General features: G+C 38.8%; 1 protein-coding gene across 2 annotated transcripts in view; it reads left to right on the forward strand.

The window, feature by feature from the left end:
- The window catches only part of VEGFC (vascular endothelial growth factor C), an 86,448-nt gene that overhangs the window by 61,400 nt on the left and 768 nt on the right, over nucleotides 1–24,280 (forward strand). For both annotated transcript variants that reach the window (XM_025280470.3, XM_006054006.4), the window contains 3 exons: nucleotides 12,872–13,023; nucleotides 21,115–21,221; nucleotides 21,508–21,841. In XM_025280470.3, coding sequence (XP_025136255.1) covers nucleotides 12,872–13,023; nucleotides 21,115–21,221; nucleotides 21,508–21,841 — 593 coding nt within the window. The remainder of the gene's footprint in view (nucleotides 1–12,871; nucleotides 13,024–21,114; nucleotides 21,222–21,507; nucleotides 21,842–24,280) is intronic.

A 24,280-nucleotide genomic window follows, 5' to 3' on the forward strand; every position in this document is an offset into this window, starting at 1 on the left:
GTCAGGCTTTTTCTCTGAGACATCAAACAAACCCCAAACAACAACAGTGCCATAAAAAGCACCTTCTAGTTTTCCCTCTCACTGCATGACGTCATCTCTAGTCAGAAAGAAGGAAATCGTCTCTGACGGGACTGTCACCAAATCAGATGTTAATTTGTTAATTTTATCCCGTAAGTGTCTCGAATCCCCATGTCCAGCACCATGTCTGTCATCCAAAACACTTCTGATGCACTTTCCGACTTAGGAAACACCATCCCCCTTGCTCTCCCAGCTTCCCCGTCCCTGCTTCATAACCATCCTCTACACCGCCCCCGAGGATATTTTCAAACACATAAGACTGATGCTATCAGTTTCCAGAGTAAGAGGGCTTCAGCGATTCCCAGTTGCTCCTAGAATGAGACCAAATTCTCTATCACTGCCTCTGCCTTCCTCCACCGCATCCTCTTAACACGTATCTCCCTTGACCTCCCTCTTTCTAGTCCCTGTGTTCTCAGCTTCCTTCAGTTCCCCCTCCGCCCCAGACCTTTGCACACACCTCTGAGCCGTCCTGGCCTTCTAGTCTCCTCCCGCTAAGATCCAGCTCCTCAGACCTCAACTCAAGTATGGCGTGGTTCCAGGAAGTCCTGGGGGAGATTTTTATGACTGGTTTACACTCAGTATTCTTGAAAATTCTTTGTGGTTTCTAATACTTTTCTTTCAAAGCAACAACTATACCTTATAATAATTGAGTTCATAATATAGGGTCATTATTATTTGATTAATGTCTATCACCTCCACAAAGGGAAGAACAGGTCTGTTTCATGCACTGATCATCTGGGTGCCCACCACAAAGGGAGTGCATACCCCCTTATCAGATCAGATCAGATCAGTCGCTCAGTCATGTCCGACTCTTTGCGACCCCATGAATCGCAGCACGCCAGGCCTCCCTGTCCATCACCAACTCCCGGAGATCACTCAGACTCACGTCCATCGAGTCAGTGATGCCATCCAGCCATCTCATCCTCTGTCGTCCCCTTCTCCTCCTGCCCCCAATCCCTCCCAGCATCAGACTCTTTTCCAATGAGTCAACTCTTCGCATGAGGTGGCCAAAGTAGTGGAGTTTCAGCTTTAGCATCATTCCTTCCAAAGAAATCCCAGGGCTGATCTCCTTCAGAATGGACTGGTTGGATCTCCTTGCAGTCCAAGGGACTCTCAAGAGTCTTCTCCAACACCACAGTTCAAAAGCATCAATTCTTCGGCGCTCAGCCTTCTTCACAGTCCAACACTCACATCCATACATGACCACAGGAAAAACCATGGCCTTGACTAGACGAACCTTTGTTGGCAAAGTAATGTCTCTGCTTTTGAATATGCTATCTAGGTTGGTCATAACTTTCCTTCCAAGGAGTAAGCGTCTTTTAATTTCATGACTGCAGTCACCATCTGTAGTGATTTTGGAGCCCGGAAAAATAAAATCTGACACTGTTTCCCCATCTATTACCCATGAAGTGGTGGGACCAGATGCCATGATCTTCGTTTTCTGAATGTTGAGCTTTAAGCCAACTTTTTCACTCTCCACTTTCACTTTCATCAAGAGGCTTTTTAGTTCCTCTTCACTTTCTGCCATAAGGGTGGTGTCATCTGCATATCTGAGGTTATTGGTATTTCTCCAGGCAGTCTTGATCCCAGCTTGTGTTTCTTCCAGTCCAGCGTTTCTCATGATGTACTCTGCATATAAGTTAAATAAACAGGGTGACAATACACAGCCTTGACGAACTCCTTTTCCTATTTGGAACCAGTCTGTTGTTCCATGTCCAGTTCTAGCTGTTGCTTCCTGACCTGCATACATATTTCTCAAGAGGCAGATCAGGTGGTCTGGTATTCCCATCTCTTTCAGAATTTTCCACAGTTGATTGTGATCCACACAGTCAAAACCGTGGACCCTCTCACCAGAAAAAAGATGAAGATATAGACACATCCACAGCACTGATCATCCAGGTGCCCACCACAGAAGGAATGCACATCCCCTTATAGGAGCCCCAAAAAACCATGGACCCTCTCACCAGAAAAGAAATGAAAATACAGACACACCCACAGCATTTGCCCTACAGTTTTAGGGAGTTGGTTCTCTGACCCTTAATCCTTAAGTGTTCAATCAGACTTTAAAACAATTCTTAATGTTTAATAATATTAAAACAGTTGATTAACTCACTTGTGTAATTTTTAAGTGATTCTTTTACCAACCGAAAGTGTATACTATAAATTTCAGCTCCATCTTTTTATTTTCCCCGCAGCTCCATCTTTTAAAAAGGTCTATTTCTTTAACAAATTGAAAAGAATTTTTTCCTTTTTTTCCCATTTATATTTAATACAAGCAAAAGTCAACATTCTATTTCTCTTACTATCAGCTTACTAAATATGTGTTTACATGTGTGCTAAGTTGGAGTCCCTTAGGTAAAAGTCTGAATTTGAGAAACAGAAAATCAGTTCTTTGTTAGTAAGCAAAACAAATATATTTAGTCTTCAACAAACCATTAGTAGTTTTCTGTGACCACTGCATATTTATTCTCTAATTAGGTCACTGGTCCAATTGGGTCACATATTCACCTAATTGGTATCAGAATGAAGATTTTTATGTACAGACAAGTATTAACACAGCATACAAACTGCTCTGCCACACTGGGGGCCTTAAAGGGGTTTGCTGCTAAGTCACTTCAGTCGTGTCTGACTCTGTGCGATCCCGTAGACGGCAGCCCACCAGGCTCCTCCCTCCCTGGGATTCTCCAGGCAAGAACACTGGAGTGGGTTGCCATTTCCTTGTCCAATGCATGAAAGTGAAAAGTGAAAGTGAAGTCGCTCAGTCGTGTCTAACTCTTCGCGACCCCATGGACTGCAGCCCACCAGGCTCCTCCATCCATGGGGTTTTCCAGGCAAGAGTACTGGAGTGTGGTGCCATTGCTAAAGGGGTTTAGGCTTCAGAAATTCTAAGTCTCCAGGGCTAAGAGCATTTAGTGCTAAGTTTAAGTGCTGCTGCTGCTAAGTCACTTCAGTCGTGTCTGACTCTGTGCGACCCCATAGATGGCAGCCCACCAGGCTCCTCTGTCCATGGGATTTTCCAGGCAAGAACACTGGAGTGGGGTGCCATTGCCTTCTCCAGTTTAAGTGCTGTGTTTAAGTAAAACAGAATTTGATCCAGTAGCCTCAGTACTTAAACATCAAACGTGGTATCTTTTTCCTGTAAGAAAATTAAGTCTACCTTATATCATATGGAAATAGTTCTGGCTGTATTTCACCTTCTTTCACCACAAGACCACAGAATTTAGGATTATTTTATAATACATTTATGATGTTGCTACTATTCGTTTTACCTGCTTCCTCCCTATTATCTGCTCACAAGAAAAACAATCGGAATTTGCTGCACCATTTTTGAAGTCTGTCTGGTTTATTGTTGTTGGTTTATGTTGTTTTCCCATTTTGTTTGGATCTTTTTCAATAGACTTGATACTTACAATAATCACTTTTCACAATTCTTATAAATTCTGATCTGAAAGCAGCAGTTTTTAACTGTGTAACTATAAATAGTAGGGTAGTTTTCATTTTAGTACTTGAATTTTTAAAAGATTTTCAGGAGTTTGCAATTAAAAATTTAAAGTCAGTTGGGAAGGAGGCACTTAGTCTTCTGGGCCCTGCCCCAGGTACCCTCCTCTGATTGCACATGCTCTCCTTCCTCAACTTCTCTCTCTGCTCTTCTGGGGATCCCTCCCCCAAGTCTTCATCTCCACCTCAGACTTCTCTCGTGGTTTCCCCACAACCTACTCAATCTCGTGACTGGGCTTCCCCCAGACAGTCAGAGTCAGTCTGTGTCACACCAGATCCCATCCCTCACACACCAGATCCCATCCTATCCCTGCCCCCAATCACATCCTCACAAATAAGTCAATAAATCTTTTTATTTTTTCAGTATTCTCAGTCTTAGTAAATTATGCCATTCTTTTATTAGTCCATTGATCTGATTTTTCTTCCTTTCACTAAAAGCCCAATACCTTTCCAACATCTCTGGGATCCGTCAGTGGCTTTAATCTGCTGACCTCACCCTGGTCTGGACCACATCCATCCATTACCAGGACCATTATGCATGGACCAGCTGCAAACTGATGTCAGAGCACCCTTCCTTCTTCCCTTCAATCCCTTTGCCACATTATAGCAGTGTTTCTTCTTTCTAAATGATAAATCTGACACTGCTCAAAACTCTCCAGTAACATTGCCTATTGACACTGAGCCAGCATACAGCAAATGTCTGGGTAAACTGGTCTTTGTGTTTGAAACATCTCCTTACACACCACTCCATATCCCCACTTGTCTAGCTAATTTCTACTCGTCCTCAAGCCTGGACATAAATGTCATCTTCACAGCATCCTGTCCTATGCTTCAGTAGCAGCCTTTATTGCTCATCCAGCATAGCATCATCACCTTACCAGTCAGATCATTTTACTTCCCATGCTCTAAACCCCAAGAAAGCAAAGACTGTGTTTGGTTATCACTATGGGGCATAACAGTGCAGTGGTTGGTACACAGTAAACACTGGGCACTAAATAGAATGAATCCTTAGATAAAAAGGAACAGATTTGAGGTCAAAGGTAGAGTTTTAAATAGGCTGATTTTGAAGCATCTGAGTGGTAAGTAGGTGGAGATACCAGAGGAATGCTGCCAAGTCACTTCAGTCGTGTCCGACTCTGTGTGACCCCATGGACTGCAGCCTACCAGGCTTCTCCGTCCATGGGATTCTCCAGGCAAGAACACTGGAGTGGGTTGCCATTTCCTTCCCCAACCAGAGGAATATTGGGCACATAATTTTAGAATCCTGCAGCAGTGATTGGATCTTCAGCTATAGATCTGGGAAGAAACCTCACATTGATGAATGGTTTTTTGGAGCCTTGATGTGGTTGTTACTGCTTAGAGAATTCTCATATCAGGAGGGACGATTGAAAGCCAATGCTGAGGGATGGCCAACATTCAGTTGTTGATAGTCCCATCTGTTTCTTTCTTTGGTTTTGTAACTTCGTGCCCTTCTCCAACCTGAAGAATCCACTCAGATTTTTTTTTATAGGAAAAGGGACAATTTGAATTTGAATTCAATTAAGCAAGTGTGGTAAAGCACCTACTATGCGGTGCCTATCAGGAAGGTTCACAAACCAAGGAGAGCAAGACATGAAACTGCTGAAGGCGCTGTTTCTGTCTTTGACATGTGACCTAATATAATTATCTGTTTTATTTTATTTTCAGAGTAGTATAAATGGGAGCATGTGATGATTGTTTTCAAACATAAAAGGAAGTTTCTTACTGATATTTTCTTCTGAAGAAGAAAAAAAAAAAAAAGGTTTTGTTTCGTTACAGGAATTCCAGACATCTTTTGGCACCAAATCACCAACTAGAATCATATAAACTGTAAGGACAATGTACCTTAAGTAATGTACAACCCAAGTTTTTAGTAGAAACTTACAGAGCATTTTTATGGTGCTTCATGAAGGGGGCAGGTTATCAGCATGTGTGAGGAAGCCAACCGTGAGCTGCAAAGTAAAACCACATGCACTAAGCATTCCAGAGTGAGCTAATCGACAACAACTGCTTCAAAGTCCTCCCCAAACAATATCTAAGCAACTTTGAAAAGTTACACAGATCGGATGTCCTCCTGACCTCGTTCCTAAACATATGCTTCAAGTGTATTTTCTCATGAGAAGTTGTATGTTTAAGACAGATAACCAAAAAGCAGAAAGCAGGTTTTGAGAAATGTAAATTAGTTGATGGCAGAAGCAGAAGGCATCTGCTTTCGAGCCAACATTTGAATAAAAAGTTATTTAAATGTTGGTATTGCCATTAAGCAGCTTCACTGAAGATGGGAATGAAAAAAGAATTGCTAAATCCATGGGTTTCCCGTGGACATCTTGGAGTTAGAACCAAAGAAACAGTGCGTGTTCATTCGTGCCGACAGAAAAAGCGGCTCAGTCTGGGTGCTAAACTTCCTTTCCTCATTCTCGTGTACAAGAACCACATTATTTAAAATTCCGTATTGCCATCTTAAAAAGAAACAGCCATTCTATTTTTTTGTTATTTTATAAGGAAATTAAGCATACAGATTAGCAAAACTGCCACAGATATATTGGAGTTCAAGTAAATGTTTCCTAAAATTGTCTTTCACTGCAAAAGGCACTTAATCCTAAGTAAACTGCAGCAGTGGAGTGAAACTTAGGATTATTTTGCACTGCTGACAGGGATAGTTCTTCCATTAATTAAACAGAACACTAGCAGTCTGAAGGATTCATTTATTACATTCATATGCATTTAACAAGTGGAACACAATTTGTTTTGAATCTTTAGCTAAGTAGTATTTGGCAAGAACAGTTGTTGGAAATCAGGTTTTTTCCAGATGTGGGAAAAGAACTCTAGACCAATACCAGTTATCAGAAGTTTCTTTAAGAATAACATTTGCCTTCAGAAGAAAATTAATGCATCTATTAGACATAACACTTTTTTCCAACTTAAGGTAGTGATCATGTCCACAAGTTTTATTCAGTAATTCTAAAACTCCTGAATTGGCATTTTTATTTTAACTGTATTACTGTATGTACATTTTATGTATAAAAACATGTAAAATGAATTCAATATCAGATGTCTTAATAAGGACCTGCTGTCTTCCCAGACCTAACTTAAGTTCAATAACCTCTTGATACCTGGCCATATGGTTAATATACTCAGTTGAAAGGTTAAAAATAAACCCTCAATTTTCCTCTTTCCGATTTGGAGGATGATTTGTTTAAATGTTGTGTAGTTTTTCTATTGGATTTTGCAGTTACTAGTCTTTAAGCCGTGTTGGTGGCTCAGGCGGTAAAGCATCTGCGTACAATGTGGGAGACCTAGGTTTGATCCCTGGGTCGGGAAGATTCCCTGGAGAAGGAAATGGCAACCCACTCCAGTACTCTTGCCTGGGGAATCCCATGGACAAAGGAGCCTGGTGGGCTACGGTTCATGGGTCACAAAGAGTCGGACGTGACTGAGCAACTTCATTTCACTTTCTCTGCAGTTATTAGCCATGCTTTCTGGGGCTACACATTGTGTCTACGTTTAATTAACAGGCTCAAAGTTGGAATATTTAAATTAAATCTGGTAGTGAGATACTAGTCTCTGAAGAGAAACTGGTCATATTTTGAGATAAAAGGATGTTGTAAAGGAAGGCATTTTGTGTGTATGTCATATTTGTAGCCAAATATTCAAACATTCTTTAGAATTTGGTACTAACCTGTAATCCAGGATCTTCTCAAAAAAGGAAATCCTATACAATGGCACCCCACTCCAGTACTCTTGCCTGGAAAATCCCATGGACGGAGGAGCCTGGTAGGCTGCAGTCCATGGGGTCGCTAAGAGTCAGACACGACTGAGCGACTTCCCTTTCACTTTTCACTTTCATGCATTGGAGAAGGAAATGGCAACCCACTCCAGTGTTCTTGCCTGGAGAATCCAGTGTTCTTGCCAGGGACGGGGGAGCCTAGTAGGCTGCCATCTATGGGGTCACACAGAGTTGGACACAACTGAAGCGACTTAGCAGCAGCAGCATACCTTTATCTTACATAGCCTGCAAGAGAAGTAGAAAAAGGAATTGTTGCTTTACAACTGTTGCTACGCTGGGGTAAACAACCTATTGTTTCAAGCTTTATTTGAAGTCCATTCTTGTTGGTGGGAATGGACCATTAAATATTCTTATTAAAGAATTCCAGTTGATAGCAAACGAGGACCTCTCAGTTGGAAATGTTTGTCATTTCCTCTTATTACAGTTTTACTGAATACACAATCAAAAAAGTTTTTTAAATTTCCATCCATGTTTAAATGCCATCTTTATGTAAATTCTTTTCATCTTCTCAAACCCGTGACTCTTAATGAAAGGCATATACTGATAGTATAGCATCAATCCCCATGGTGAGTTTTATTATTATTTAGATGCCAAATTATATACAAGCTAAACATCCATTGTTCAAGAACAATTCACTGTATGACATCAAACTATTTTGGGAAACTCCAAAATATCAAATTATAATTATCATCATCAATTAGTATTTACTAGGCATATGTATATTCATAGAATTATTAGCTAAAACTGAACACAGTGCATAAACTTTGCACTCTATGAGTTTAAATTTAAAGTAGAAAGTACTGCTGTGCACACATTAAAGCACAAAACAATCTGACAATAGTACAAAGATTTTTATTGTATTAAAGTATAAAGAATCTATTGTTTCAAACACTAGTGTGTTTGGCTACACCTTAACTCTTTTGAAAGAAAATTATAGTCACTGTGTTGGTTTCAGCCCTTATATAAATAGCAGGCAAAGATTCCATAAAGGGATTAAACTGAAGGTTCTTGTTTACCAGCAGCAGTTGTGGTAAATTATTTGGTATGTTCATAATTCTAACCTAATCTCATTATACACATACAGAGATTTATTTTCGAAATTCGCTCTTATTGTTAGTTTTGCTTAACTATGGTTTTCAGTCATTGATTGATGAAACTGTTGTCTTCAGCTGGCATAGGTACAATTACTCATTAATGCCCACACCTACAGCACATCTCAGTGAATGTTTCTAATTTTTCTAAAGTTGATGGATGATTAAAACTAATTATCAAAAATCTTTCTCCATTTAGTATTGGTCAGAGCCATCTTTCTCCGGGCCCTTAAATTTTTTCCACACTGGCACAGTCAAGTAGAGAATTAAAGAAACCACCTGAAAACTCTCAGGTCAAAATTTGGAGGTGGAAAATGTGTTTCAAGAGAAGAAAAGGTGTTTTACTTTAATTTTCAGCCTATTTCTTCCTTTTGATCAAATTAACTTAATTCAACTGGCCAATTACCTACGTAGACTCAAACAAGAAACATTCCTATAACATCAATAATTAAATTTTTATTTTCCTTAATTATAAATAATTTCTTCTCCTAAACTCCTCCACAGTTCTAATGCTTATGAAAATTTTTAATTTACAGGAAATACACAGTTCTCTGTAGTGACTTTTTTTTTTTTTTTTAGTGCCCCTTCACCTGTCCTTTTATCCTTATAGCTAGTCTATTCACCCACCAGAATCCCTTCCACCCTTTGAAAGTATAGGGCCAGGCTTACTTCACTGGGAAGATGCCTCTCAATGTGCATTTCACTTATCTCTGTGTCACCAGAACAGTCTTCTGTTCCCTGGTACACACCTGGTGCTTTGGGGTGGGTCCTGATTGTGGACATTATCCACCCAGGAATGGCTGAAGTCTGTACGTGATCACTGATAATGCTCCTTTACTGTGCTCTCTCCCCTTTGGAGGTCATGCCAGGGTGGAACCTGGTTTTGCAACAATCATTGAATGGAGAAAGGATGCGGCTGAGGTCTGGGGGTGGGAAACCATCATTCACTCTTCCCCAATAGCTGTTATCTCAAAGGGTGCCTTATCCTTCAGTATCAGGCCTTGTTCTGCCTTGTGTCACTTGAGATAATGCCAGATCTTGCAGTGTTTTTTATATGCATTTTCTAAGCAGAAATGCCCTTGTGATCTGAAATGTCTGATCCCTTCCTCCCTAATCATATGAGGCAACCTTTATTGTTTCTCCATCCCCACCTGCTCCTGCCCTTTGACCCCTGCCTGCTACAGCCCACAGAGCTGCCTTGGTACCCAGTTATCTCCACTCAGTCCTTATCACACTTGAGGACGTTTGACCCTGTGGCCACACAGGGTTCCCTCTCTTTCTTTTACTTCCTTCCACTCAACAGTACCCTATCCTGGTTCTCCACGTCAGGTCATTATTCTTCCCAGGCATGTTTACTAGTTCATGTATCTTTTTTCATCTTTTACATGTTCCCTGTTGCCCAGGTTTCTATTATTAGACATGTTCTGTTTTCATTCAGAATAATCTCACCAAATAATGTCATCAGTGTCCAAGACTTTAATTCCAGTCTTAATACCAATGGCCTTTAAGTGGCTCTCCTAAGCTCTGGGTACATATATCTGGGTACAGAAGAATTAGACATAAATTCTTAGGTTTTTGTGAGCTGGCCTATGCATCTTCCTATCATTTCCACTATGACAGGGTTTAATTAATTTGTAAATATAAAAATTAAATAAAATTAAATGAGTTTAGAAAATGCTTATTTTCTAAACCACTTTATATTTTTTCTATAATACTGGTTCCTAATGTAGGATCCAGAGAAGTTATAAGAAGTAGAAAAACCATAGTATATATAGATAGTACAGAATTATATTCTCTTAAAATAATTAGGCATAGTGCAAAAGATTTCTGCCAATGTGGTATTTTACCAAAAAAAAAAAAAGCGGTTTCCTCCAAACTATATAAACAAATGTCTTTTTAGAGAAGAAACTGGTCAAAATTATAATACTAGGATATGTTGAGATCGTATGTTGAGATTTCTATGCAGAATAGAAAGTACTCTGGAAAATATCTAAATTTTTGAGAATGTATGGAAATAACTCACATCTACAGAGCAATCAAAATACATATCACAGTCATGTACATGAGCCTATATAATTTTTAAAACAGTCCCATGAATTAATGGGTGACATGTCCTGAATTGACAGATTTTAAAAGAAATATTCAGCTTCGAGAAGCTTAAATGACTTTTCCAAGATCATACAACTTACAAGTGTGGCTCCTGATAAAGTGCCTTCTCTGTATGTGAGCCTGTTAAACTCCTCCCAAGGCACTGACGCTAGAAAGTAGCTGAAGTTCTACATGAATATATAATAAGTACATTTCAAGTGAAGAAAATGTACACTTATTATTTAGGTATTTCCGCATTTCATTCTTCAAACTTCATTTCAATAAATCTCCCTCTAGGCATGAACAAAATGGACAACTAATTCTATTCCCTAAATATTTGCCATGATCTTTAATGGTTGCCATGAAATTACAGCAGAAGATGGGTTCACAAGGCTCTAGAGTGTTGTCTTTTTTAGCACTACTCAAACATCCATAAAGATACCAAGTAACACATGGAGTAACTGTACTTAAATTACTATAAACTGATAGTTTCAAGCAGGTAATGGCCAGGATTTCGCTTTTACCATTATTCAGTTCAGTTCAGTCGCTCAGTTGTGTCCAACTCTTTGCAACCCCATGAATTGCAGCACACCAGGCCTCCCTGTCCATCACCAACTCCCAGAGTTCACCCAAACTCATGTCCATTGACTCGGTGATGCCATTCAGCCATCTCATCCTCTGTCGTCCCTTTCTCCTCCTGCCCCCAATCCCTCCCAGCATCAGAGTCTTTTCCAATGAGTCAACTCTTCACATGAGGTGGCCAAAGTACTGGAGTTTCAGCATTGGCATCATTCCTTCCAAAGAACACCCATGACTGATCTCCTTCGGAATGGACTGGTTGGATCTCCTTGCAGTCCAAGGGACTCTCAAGAGTCTTCTCCAACTCCACAGTTCAAAAGCATCAATCCTTCTGTGCTCAGCTTTCTTCACAGTCCAACTCTCGCATCCATACATGACCACTGGAAAAACCATAGCCTTGACTAGACAGACCTTTGTTGGCAAAGTAATGTCTCTGCTTTTCAATATGCTGTCTAGGTTGGTCATAACTTTTCTTCCAAGGAGTAAGTGTCTCTTAATTTCATGGCTGCAGTCACCATCTGCAGTGCTTTTGGAGCCCAAAAAAATAAAGTCTGACACTGTTGCCACTGTTTCCCCATCTATTTCCCATATAGTGATGGGACCAGATGCCACGATCTTCGTTTTCTGAATGTTGAGCTTTAAGCCAACTTTTTCACTCTCCTCTTTCACTTTCATCAAGAGGCTCTTTAGTTCCTCTTCACTTTCTGCCATAAGGGTGGTGTCATCTGCATATCTGAGGTTATTGATATTTCTCCCAGCAATCTTGATTCCAGCTGGTGCTTCTTCCAGCCCAGCGTTTCTCATGATGTACTCTGCCTAGAAGTTAAATAAGCAGGGTGACAATAGACAGCCTTGACGTACTTCTTTTCCTATTTGGAACCAGTCTGTATTATTACTGATCATAATTTAGATTTTAAGAAACTTTGGGATTTAAATCCTCAGTTTTAATTAATCACTAATTTACTTGTATATTCAACTTAAAACATTGTTTTTGTGGAAGGAAGAGAAAAACTGAACTTCTCCATTAATAAGGCATTCAGAATAAGATTTTAAACCAAATTTGAGACTCTAATCCACCCTCATGTATTATGTCCTACCCTATTCTATGCTTATATTTTCATAATACTTTTGTAAAACAGCAGAAATGATGCTTTATCTGTTAATGAATGTATCTTTCTTTTAAACATAATAAACTCATAAGATATATCAGAAAATATAAAGCTACTTTGAAGTTGAAATTTCACTTGGAATGAAAATCAATTTTACATCTAGGTATTTTATGTGTGTGTACTCAGGTTATAGAAAATAAGACTTAACCAAACATTTCCAGATTTTGTGGCCAATAGCTTTGCTCTTACACCACAAAGATATTTATATCTGTGCCATTTTTTAACCCCCTGGAATAATCAAAGACTGAAACGATCCTTTCTTCCTTAAACACATTGGTCTGTCACATCTCTGTAATCATTAGTTGGTTATCAAAATTCTAATATGCTTAATAATAGGGGCATGAGATAAGCACATGGACTGTTTACTGTTCTGATAAAGGATATTGATTCAACACAAAACAGTTTTTACTTGTAATCATAAAAAAGTTTAGCATCCTGCATACATTACATGGCACTCCCTAATCATGAAGAGTTAAGCTCACTCTTTTTGGGCTCCAACATTTACCACAGAAATGCTTTACAGAATCTATATAATTTTTCTTCTTTTTGTCCCTTCTTTGTAGTTGTTTGAAATTACAGTGCCTCTCTCTCAAGGCCCCAAACCAGTAACAATCAGTTTTGCCAATCACACCTCCTGCCGATGCATGTCTAAGCTGGATGTTTACAGACAAGTCCATTCAATTATTAGACGCTCCCTGCCAGCAGCACTACCACAGTGAGTATGACTTTGATCTGCTTTTTTCTGCATCCTCTACTAACATAAAATTACTTCCAAGTAAACACAGTTGATTAAAAGAATTTTTGTGAAATGTGCTATATTTCTCTATCAAATAAAACAGAAGACAAATTTGAAAATCCACTGTGAACATAAAATTAAACTGAAACAGGAAAACCTATGTTAATAGACAAAATAGCTTACCATATAAAGTAAGTATTTGTCTGTGGAAAGACACACATGCCACCAACATTTAACACTCATACAATCAGGTGTGCAAATTCATAGATGGATGTCAAAACTAAAAACATTTGAGTCTTAAGATTTTTGGCCCAAAACAAAAAGTAAACATGAATGTATTATTTTATATCTTTTATAGCATTCAGTTGCCTTTCTTCCATCTCAATTAGTTTTTCTCAACATACCAATTCGTATTTTTTTATTTCAGCAAGGATTGGATATTGAAATATTAATACTTTAAAACATTTTTCTTAATATTATTTCATATTCACTGTCAAAGAAACATTTGTTATTCAACATAATTTCCCATCCTATTTTTTAGTTGGTTTTATGGTTTAGCATATACGGCACCTTATGCTTCATTAGATCTTATAAAGAGCCTGGATAGAGCATAACGGATTGACTCTGTGAACAGTTTATAACAAATTGTTATGCATTGCCACCTGAGGCCTAGGAACTTTCTATCCCCAAATGAGAACCCAGAACTTTGTTCTTTAGGACGGCCAGGGCATATAGCACAGGCATGTAAAGAAACCTTGTATAACTCCAACATTTATAATAAAAGTATAAATAAATTGATGAGTAAACATACGCATCACCAAAAACTTTTCTAGGAACCTTCCCTTTTAGGGGACTTGACCATAAACATGATGTGCTAATGGCATCCCCTGCTGCATCTCTTTGTGCTGCTTTACTTAGTGTGAGAGGTGGGAGTCCTTACCTTTCCAGAGACACTTTAGGTAAAACTCTTGGGTAGCCTACTTTGACTGACAGAAAGGGAAAGATCTTACAGGCATCTGTGAATAAATTCACGCTGATGCAAGTACAGACAATGGCTCCCTGAAGTAGTAGAGAGACTTCATTCACACAGTCCTGGGAATTCTAGTCACTTGTATCCCTTGGCAAGTCATCTAATCTAAGCACTTCAGTCATAATCTCTGTGCTAATGGTTTCCAGAATTACAGTGCAAGATCTGAGCATTTTGCTGATTATATTAATTATAATTAATATTTTATCAAAGTCCCTTTTATATGCACGCATGCACTTCAGTCCTGTCTGACTCTGCAACCCCATGGACTATAGCCCACCAGGCCCCTCTGTCCATGGGATTCTCCAGGCAAGAGTACTAGAGTGGGTTGTCATTTCCTCTTCAGGGGATCTTCCCCATCCAAGGATTGAACCCACATCTCATACATCCCCTGCACTGGCAGGCAGGTTCTTTACCACTGCTGCTGCTGCTGCTGCAAAGTCGCTTCAGTCGTGTCTGACTCTGTGCAACCCCATAGACGGCAGCCCACTAGGCTCCTCTGTCCCTGGGATTCTCCAGGCAAGAATACTGGAGTGGGTTTCCATTTCCTTCTCCAGTGCCACCCTTTTATATAACTGTGTTTATTTATAATCATATTAGATGTAATAGGTACAGAATCAAAGATTTATTATGTCTGTTTATTTACCTCTACATTATTCATAGTAATGATCTTTCACATTCTTTGAGGCCTTGGAATCACACAGTTGTCACTAATTTCTTCTTTTCCTTGTATCATACCCAAATGCTATGGATTATTTTGGGGGAGAGGGGAGACAGCCACTCCAGCCTAAACTGACCATTTCATTTCCATCATTGCCATCCCATCTACTTCATTCTGCATGGATTTCTGATTTAATGAAGTGGTTTCAGTACTGTCTTTCTTGTACCAAATATGTCTCAAGTTCCTGAGTAACGTCACAAGTTAGCTTTAAAAGGCATCATTTCATTCACCTGACCAGAATCCTTTGGTGACTTTCAACTTCCCAAAGAACTGGACACCAATTTTCCACCTCTGTCATCAGGCATCAGCCTTCCTTTCTTGATTTGCTTCCCATTCTCCAAGTCTGTGTTTCACAAAGTCTGATTCCCTGAAGACCAAGCTCATTTCCTGCTCTGTATCTTGTTTCTATTCTGGCCTAGCTTAAAATAAATGTCCTTTCTTTTCTGCCTTTCCAAAGTCCTATCCGTTTCTCAGAGTTCAGGTGGAGGTCCTTCTCCTGCCCCTGTCTTGTCCAAGCATCACAGGTACCTTTTACTTCTTGAATACCCACAGCACTGACTGTATTTACTCTGTCCTTGCACAGATTTCTAGGGCTCTGTAAAAGTTGCATGTGAAACTGGTTTGTGAGATTATTTTAGGCAGGTTTATGTGTTCTATAATGTCCAGCTCATAACACTTAAGAATCACTGAGCCATGCCTACTTCAGGTCCGAGCAGACATTGTCTCGCTTAATGCTCACCAAAACATCTATGAAGCTGGTGGTAGGATTAGCCTTATGTTACCAATGAAGCAGATAATCACACTCCAAACTTGGGGACTGGAAACACATATACTACGCTCATCAACAAATGCTTACTAAATAACTTACTCATCTGTATATATCTCATAGCATTTGTGTATTTTACTCATGTTTTCATCATTACTTCCACACTGCATGCTGGTCGGGGTCAAGAAGAGGCAAAAAGAGCAAAAAGATCTTGGGACTTGGGGTAAACCAGAGCTGAATGAGGTCTGCCACTAATTAGCGTTTTAAGATTGGGCATTTCATGTCTCTGAACTTCAGTTTGCTTGTATATAAAATGTAAAGATATAAAAAGGGTTGAAGGAAATGTGGCATACTTCTACTGTGCTGAGAATGGTGTCCATCATCTGAGAGATAGTCATTAAAGGGCAGATTTATTATTATCATGAAGATTCGTGTTGAATTCATTTCCTTGTCTCTGTGTTTTTCAGTGAGTTTTACTGCATAAAATTAAGAATTGTATTTTATATTCTAAAAACACACAAAACTGTGTGTATAGCAATATCTAACTATGTATATGGCATCACCGACTAGGTAGACATGAGTTCGCTCTGGGAGTTGGTGATAGACAGGGAGGCCTGGCGTGCTGCAGTCCATGGGGTCGCAAGGAGTCAGACACGACTGAGAGACTGAACTGAACTGAGCTATGTATATATGTTTGTGATATTCATAATATATATAAAATTTTAAAGTAGATGTCTATATTACTTTACCTGTAGTTATGCAGCCATATAAAACTATAAAAATAAAACAAAGTTTTGTTTTAAATTATTTCCTTTATTATTCAACCTTTTTTTTTTTTCATTATCATCCCTTAAGGATCCTTTTATAGACATTTTTTCCTAATCACCTACCCCATGAAATTTTAATGCCACAGAAATATTTACATCTCTTTATATATCTTAAATATGTCTGGCCTTTATACATTAAAGAGGAAATATAAAGCTTTGTTTTTTATTCAGTATAGGATTAAAAAGGACAAAATAAAAATTTTATAGTGAAAAGTTAAATAACAATGTAAAATCTGTTAATACTAAATATAACTTTATAATTGCATGCTGGGAAACATATAAAGTAATGTATTTACTTATACATGGTAATATATCAAATTACATATGGAAAGTAGCAACTGATATAAATATATAATACAAATAAAAATTTTCAAACATTTAAAATAATCATTTTTCAGCAAAAGTAAAATATTTTTTAAGTAAGTTTTAAAACATTTTTTGAGAAATTAACTTTTTTGAACTTCTGCTTTCTATGAGAAAACAATAATTAACCTGTATAACTACTAGATACTCATGTAGAGGGTGTCAACAATTTTTCTTCTTGGCATCTGACATGCTAATGTTTTGATTAACTTTTGTAGAATTAACTAATAAATGTAAACTCTTTAATTCTCAAAGCTCAGGTTTCACACAAAACAGATCAAGCAGAAGCCACAGGGCATCCCACAGGTACCACTCAGGGTATGACTTTGGGATAAGGTCAAGAGGAATTCTTTCAATTACAGCCATTTACTCACGTACTTTTGTAGCCTTATTTTGTATACACTTTATGTATTACCCATGCCAAGGCTTGTGTGGTAGCCAATAAAACCTAATAGAAATTAAATAATAAGGAATGAGACTTTGTTGGTTTTGGAGAGCCAGAAACCGTTGTCAGATTCAAGATTCCTCCTCCTCAATACCTAATTTTTACCCTCTTACAGATGATATTTTTCTGATTATGAATGCATGTCTTACTACGTGTGGTGCATTTACATACTTTTTTCCTATTGTTCTCTTTTTTAAATGTTAGTCTCAACCTCTTATGAGTTGTGACCCACAATTTAATTGGAAAACTACCACAATGATCATGGATATATGATGAATACATAACTACGTTTTGAAATCATTGCCTTTGTTAATAAGAGTTAAGAGGAACCACCACCACAATGGCTAAAATAAAAAGGCAGAGAAAACCAAGTGTTTGAGTTGATGTAGTACAATGGGAATCACCGATGAGAATGTAAATTGTGCAACTGCTTTGTAAAATATATTGGCTGATGCTTATGAGCTTAAATACACACACAGTGTGATTGATAACTTCCCCTTCTAGGTATTTACCCAAGAGAAATATAAACATATTTCCATATCATAACTTGTAGACAAATGTTCATATAAGCTCTGTAACCAATAACCGGGAACAAACCAACATCAATCAAAGGTGAATGAACAAACAAATTGCATTATATCCATACAGTAGAATATTACTGAGCAGTCTAAAAAGAATGACCTGTGGATGCACATAACATAAACGGATCTCAAAAACATTCAACTGGGTGAAAGAAGCTAGGCTAAAAAGAATGCATACTGTAGGATTCATTTTACATGAAACCCTAGAAAAAACGAATATAATCTAGACTCAGAGGAAGGAATATCGTTGTTTAGTCACTAAGTCATGTCCAACTCTTTGCAACTCCATGGACTGCAGCCTACCAGGCTCCTCTGTCCATGGGATTTCCCAGGCAAGAATACTGGAGCAGGTTGCCATTTCTTTCTCCAGAGGATCTTTCTAGGGATCAAACCCACGTCTCCTATGTCTCCTGCATTAGCAGGCAGATTCTTTACCACTGGGAAACCCTAGTGAGAGTTACACAGGTGTATAAATTTGGGAAAAGGCAATGAATTTAAAATAGGAACTATCGGAGAAGGCAATGGCACCCCACTCCAGTACTCTTGCCTGGAAACTCCCATGGACAGAGGAGCCTGGTGGGCTGCAGTCCATGGGGTCGCTAGGAGTCGGACGCAACTGAGCGACTTCACTTTCACTTTTCACTTTCATGCATTGGAGAATGAGGTGGCAGCCCACTCCAGTATTCTTGCCTGGAGAATCCCAGGGACGGGGGAGCCTGGTGGGCTGCCGTCTATGGGGTCACACAGAGTCGGACACAACTGACGTGACTTGGCAGCAGTAGCAGCATGTAGGCATTTTATTGTGGGCAAATTATTCCTCAGTAAAATTGATTCTTTCTAATGCCAAGTGAAAAAGACCCTTTCATTAACTATAATTTTGAAATTAGTGGTAGATGTCTTCAAACCTTTCTGGTGACACTTTAAGTCAAGATTATATGATTCCTTCCAGGCAGGGCTTCCCAGCACTCCTTTCTGTAGAAGACTCTCTGTAGAGACTGAAATTTCGCTCAGATGCAACAATGTCCTGTTTCTGCTCCACCCTGGGTCCCACCCACCACTGGCCAGCAAGATAACAAGTCTTGTCTTTCCTAAATGTTTGGTGTTACATTTACGTTATTATGATGTTAACTAAGTAGCAGATCATTTTTTTTACATTATTTATGAACAAGTATAACTAATTAAAAGAATCTTTTGCAAAATGAGTCATTCATAACATAATTATGGAGTCTCTGGAATGGACAAAGAATGTTTCTTCTGGGTACTGGGAGAGAAGGACAAAGATGAGCTTGACTGCCTCTAACCTCTGAGCATTCAGAGTCAAAGGACAATGCATGTTACAGTGATATTTTTTTAATTTTACTAAATGTTACCATGCACCATGTATCTGCCACCCATGGCCCATGCTCGTAACTCCTGACGCCAGGCGGCTGCCACGATGGCAGACACCAAAGAAGAGGGTGTTTCCTGCAGGTGGCTTCCTGGTTTGAAAATTCATTCTCTGCTCACTAGCTCTCTGAGTTTTGCTAAGTTCTGTAAACTTTTGTGACAGATTTTCCTCACTTTTAAAATTAAATTGAAATGTTCATATAGCATAACATTTATGATCAAATCCTCACAATCTATTCAACAACATGATACTATATTGCATGTTAATCTAAGACTATAATAGCATAGCATACTAAAATAACAATGATGATAATGATGACAGATCTACCTCATAGATGTGTGGTGATGTTTATAATCAGTATTTGCATTAAATATTGGCCCAATTCCTGACATACAGTAAGCATTCGATAAACACTGGCTTCTATTTTTACTAACATTTTACAAGTGGAAAAATCGAGTCTGGGAAATGTTAATTCGCATATACAAAGCTAAACAGCTTTAAAAAAAGTGCCAGAGAGAGATAAAAAGCCAAGTGTCTCTTTTTCTTACCTCTATGCTTTCCTCAATAGTGTGCATCATTTCTAGCATTTACAAAAAGATTTCAAGTCTCAATATCAGCAGCACCAAAAAATATCATAAATTCCACAGGTAGAAGAGATTATCTCTAACAGAAATGGTTAAATATCAATATTTATATTGATGTTTTCATATTCTCTTTTTTCCAATTATTTCCTCTTATATTTTCCTTCAGGTTGAATTCCATGAATTTCTAGGGTCCCTTTAATGATAGACACTGTCTTTTAATGGAGGAGCCATTTATGATTAAAAAGTGATACCCTAGATTTTTCTACTCAGTGTTTATTCATTTATGAATATTTATGTTGAGTCTTCTATGTGCATAGCATTGTGCTAGGAAATGTAGGATATTTTTAATAGATTATATAATTTCTCAACTAAAGCAACTCATGTACCAGAGTGGAAATAAAGACATATATATCTAGTATAAGAAGCATATAATATACTATGCTCTCCTTCATTCAGTCATTTAATGAAAAGTTACTGTGTGCCTTCTAGGTACCACTGTAGTGCTAGGCTATGGAGATAGAAAGAAAGAACGGCCTCGTGGCAATATAGTAGGTGGATCAGAGAAGCAAAACAGGAGTTGGAAAAAGTGGAGAGGAAGCTTCTGAAAAAATCCAAGAGAGAAACCATGAGTGGGAACCAAGACAGTAGAAATGGGTGTTGAAAGATATTTTAAGAAATATAAGAAAGCGTGTGACTTGGGGACTGTGTGGGGGATGACAAAGTTGAGGATGAAACTGCATGGATGATATTCAAAAAGGGAATACCTGTTTACAGGTAACAGTAAAAACCATGATCTTTGATTCCTTTCTGGGGAGTGTGGAGTGGGAACTCTGTGTTAATGGACCCTTTACAGTTATGGGCATCTGTGCTTCAGAAATAAGTCAGTAAAGTGCATGTATAAGGACGTTTCCTGTAGAATTGTTTAGAAACCCAAAATCTGGAAGAAACCCCAATGGCTACCAACAGGAGATTAATAAGTAATAGTATACCCACTTGTGGACTAATAAAGATAATGGAGCAAATTTTATGAAGTGACATATAAAGATGTCCATAATAGATTGTTTGATGGAAAAAGGAAATTTCAGAATGGTCTGAAAGGCTTTATCCCATTTTCTCATCAACTAAAACTGTATGTGATCATACAAATGTATTTGCCTTAAAAAAAAGAATCTGAAATTATATAAAACCATTAGGATTGGACAGCACCTGTGGGTGGGAGTAGTTTGAGAGGGAATGTTTGCATTTTATTTTATGTATTCTTATATCATCTTAATGCTTTTTCATAAGCATCACTGATTCTGTAATACACAGGTAAGAAAAGAGATGATCCCTTCCATGTACCACTTATTGTTAACCTTTCTCTCCACAGGTGCCAGGCTGCAAACAAGACTTGCCCTGCAGATTACATTTGGAATAACCACGTCTGCAGATGCCTGGCTCAGCAGGATTTTATTTTTTCCCCCAGTGCTGGAGATGGTAAGCCAAATGATGCTTTAAGACTAAATGCCAAGGGTCTCTCTGTTGATTAACAAATACCTAATATTAAAATCACATGTACAATATTCATCCTCAAGCTTTGAAATAAGTCACTACAAAATAGGACACTTTCTGCTTCACCTTCTGCTTCTGGTATTGTTTTGAACTTCTCTGTAAAGGAAGCTACCTGTGGAAAGGAAGACACTTCTAAGTGCTCTTCATTGTTTCACTCCACACCCAGAACCGAGTAAGGGATAGTAAAGCTGTCCTGATTGTGTTTGTCTAGACTCTGCAGACGGATTCCATGACATCTGTGGGCCCAACAAGGAGCTGGATGAAGAGACCTGTCAATGCGTCTGCAAAGGGGGGCTTCGGGCTTCCAGCTGTGGACCCCACAAAGAACTAGACAGAGACTCATGCCAGTGTGTCTGTAAAAACAAACTTTTCCCCAACTCATGTGGGGCCAACAGAGAATTTGATGAAAACACATGCCAGTGCATATGTAAAAAAACCTGCCCAAGAAATCAGCCCTTAAACCCTGGAAAATGTGCCTGTGAATGTACAGAAAATCCACAGAAATGCTTCTTAAAAGGAAAGAAGTTTCAGCATCAAACATGCAGGTAAGAAACCTTCATAAAGAGTATTAATTTATCTTATATTGGAGATAGTTTTCTCAATTCAAAGCAATTTTCTCAGCCAAAATACTGGTTTGTTAGAATGGGGCCATTTAAGTTATGTAAGATGAATTATGATATTTTGTAAACAATGCTGAATTTGGGGGAGACTGTTTGCTCCTGAAAAAGCAAGATGAGATCCCTGGAAACCAAAACAAGATCCAAGCTCAGACTGCACTAAGTCCTTGTCCCAGAGGCTAAGAGAGCAGCTCGCAACAGGAGTTAGATGACAGATGCATAGGACAGTCATTTCTGGAGCATCTTCAACATACACCCAGGCAGCACACACCTGCCCCCACCAAAAATGACAGTGCAGTCACATGTAATTTTGGACAGCTGTTCTAAGTGCAGAAAATGTGCAAAGTTCACAAAGGGCAGGATAATACCATTTACTGTGGAATTGTATCTAGAAATGAAAATAGTGAAGCTAAGTATTTAATGAGAATTAGAGAAATATATTAACACATTGTTAAAGGTTACTCAAGGCATTCCTTAACCCTGATTTGGCTTCCTTCATCACAGAAAAAAAAAAAAGAGTCTCCTGGACTCAGCCCCTTTCAATGTTCATCCCTGACCTTCTTCCTCTGATCCAAGAATAAGCCAGCTCTAGGAGGCAATGGCACCCCACTCCAGTACCCTTGCCTGGAAAATCCCATGGATGGAGGAGCCTGGTAGGCTGCAGTCCATGGGGTCGCTAGGAGTCGGACACAACTGAGCGACTTCACTTTCACTTTTTCACTTTCATGCATTGGAGAAGGAAATGGCAACCCACTCCAGTGTTCTTGCCTGGAGAATCCCAGGGGCAGGAGAGCCTGGTAGGCTGCCATCTGCGCGGTCTTACTGCAGTTTCTCTTTGGGCTTTCTGTTTGGGCCGAGAGAACGCTGTGCTTTCCTGATGGTCCTTTTAGTCTTCTCTCCACCTGTTCTCCGTCACCATCACTGGGTTCTCTTCTTCCACCAACTTTTTACAGACGGTGAAAACCCCCACAGGACTTAACACTTACCTTCCATTATTTACAATATAGTGTTTATATGAATGTTAATTGTTACTTTTGTCTTCAGTAAACAGTGTCCTTCTTTTGATTCTCAAGAGCTTTTGTTACCGTTTCAGTTTATCTTTCTGATGATCCAGCCACACTAACATGTTAGCTACTGCATGAGGAGACTTCCATGAACCTAGGTGTCTCTTCTTCCATTACTATTTCAGAAAACCTTATAGGAATCCTTGTTTCCTCTTTAGAGTATTTTTTAGCAATGATATTCCAATTTTACTTGCATATCCTAGTCTAATTACCAAAAGGATATACCAAAACTATAGAAAAATATAGATACTAAATCTTTTTAAAGATCATTAAACCATTTTGCACATTGAATCCAAGTGAACCCAGTTTACAGTGAAAAGCCTGAAATTTTTGTTTACATAAAACTAACCAGTTACTATATTTTTCTACACAGTTCTTATATTAACTTAGAAAAAACGTCCCTATCATTGTATTTCTCCTCACAGAATACATTGTTTCTTAATGGCTTTCTATTTACTGAATTTCTTTCTATGTTCATTTTTCTAAGCATGTAATTCCGGATTTTATGCATATAATGAAACAAAAAAAAGATAGTTTGATATTTTGAAAAAATACATACTCCTCACTTTCTTATCATATTTATTCCAAAAGTGTAGTGGGCAGCCTACCTATTCTGTGATTCATTACCTTAGTCAGCAACTTTCATTGATTACTGAAAATCATATCTTTTTAGTAAAGGATTACCAGTATCCCTATACTAATGCATTTGTATTTAGAAATAAAAGTAAATAAATAAAATTTTAACTAGATATGCTTTCAGGAGCAAAAGAAATGATATTTCAAAACCCTCATTGTAGTTTTTCTGTGATACATTTCTGATTTCCAGGTGCCCCTGCATTTTTCTCCATGGTACATTATGTATACTCATCCCTCAGAAAGTCCTTCAAAGATGCTCCGTTCCCTGGAGCAACAGGGCTGTGGGTGTTCTTGACTGCTGAGCCATCTGTCCTGTCACCACCGCTAGAAACTGGACATTGAGGGTGGGGGAGTGAATACTGTCCCTCCCCGCCCCTTCCCCCGGCCCGCACTGCTTTTGCATGGCATCCAGGTGGACGAGGGAGGCTGGCCACCCTTGTGCAGCAGCCAGCTGCCAGCCCAAGTTAAGAGTAAGGGTGGGGCCCTCCTGTGGACCACAGCCCTGCCAGAATGGCTGGGTTTAATCTCCCTGAAGTCTGGGTTCCAATCAAGTCCCAGATTCTTGAGAATTATGCCATGCTTATGTGATCATGCTAAATCGGCAGACCGTAAATATTCACTTTCAAAATTTCTGTTTTATGTTACTTTCAACTACAAAGCACAGACA

Source organism: Bubalus bubalis, chromosome 1 (assembly GCF_019923935.1).
Source record: "Bubalus bubalis isolate 160015118507 breed Murrah chromosome 1, NDDB_SH_1, whole genome shotgun sequence".
Lineage (NCBI taxonomy): Eukaryota > Metazoa > Chordata > Mammalia > Artiodactyla > Bovidae > Bubalus > Bubalus bubalis.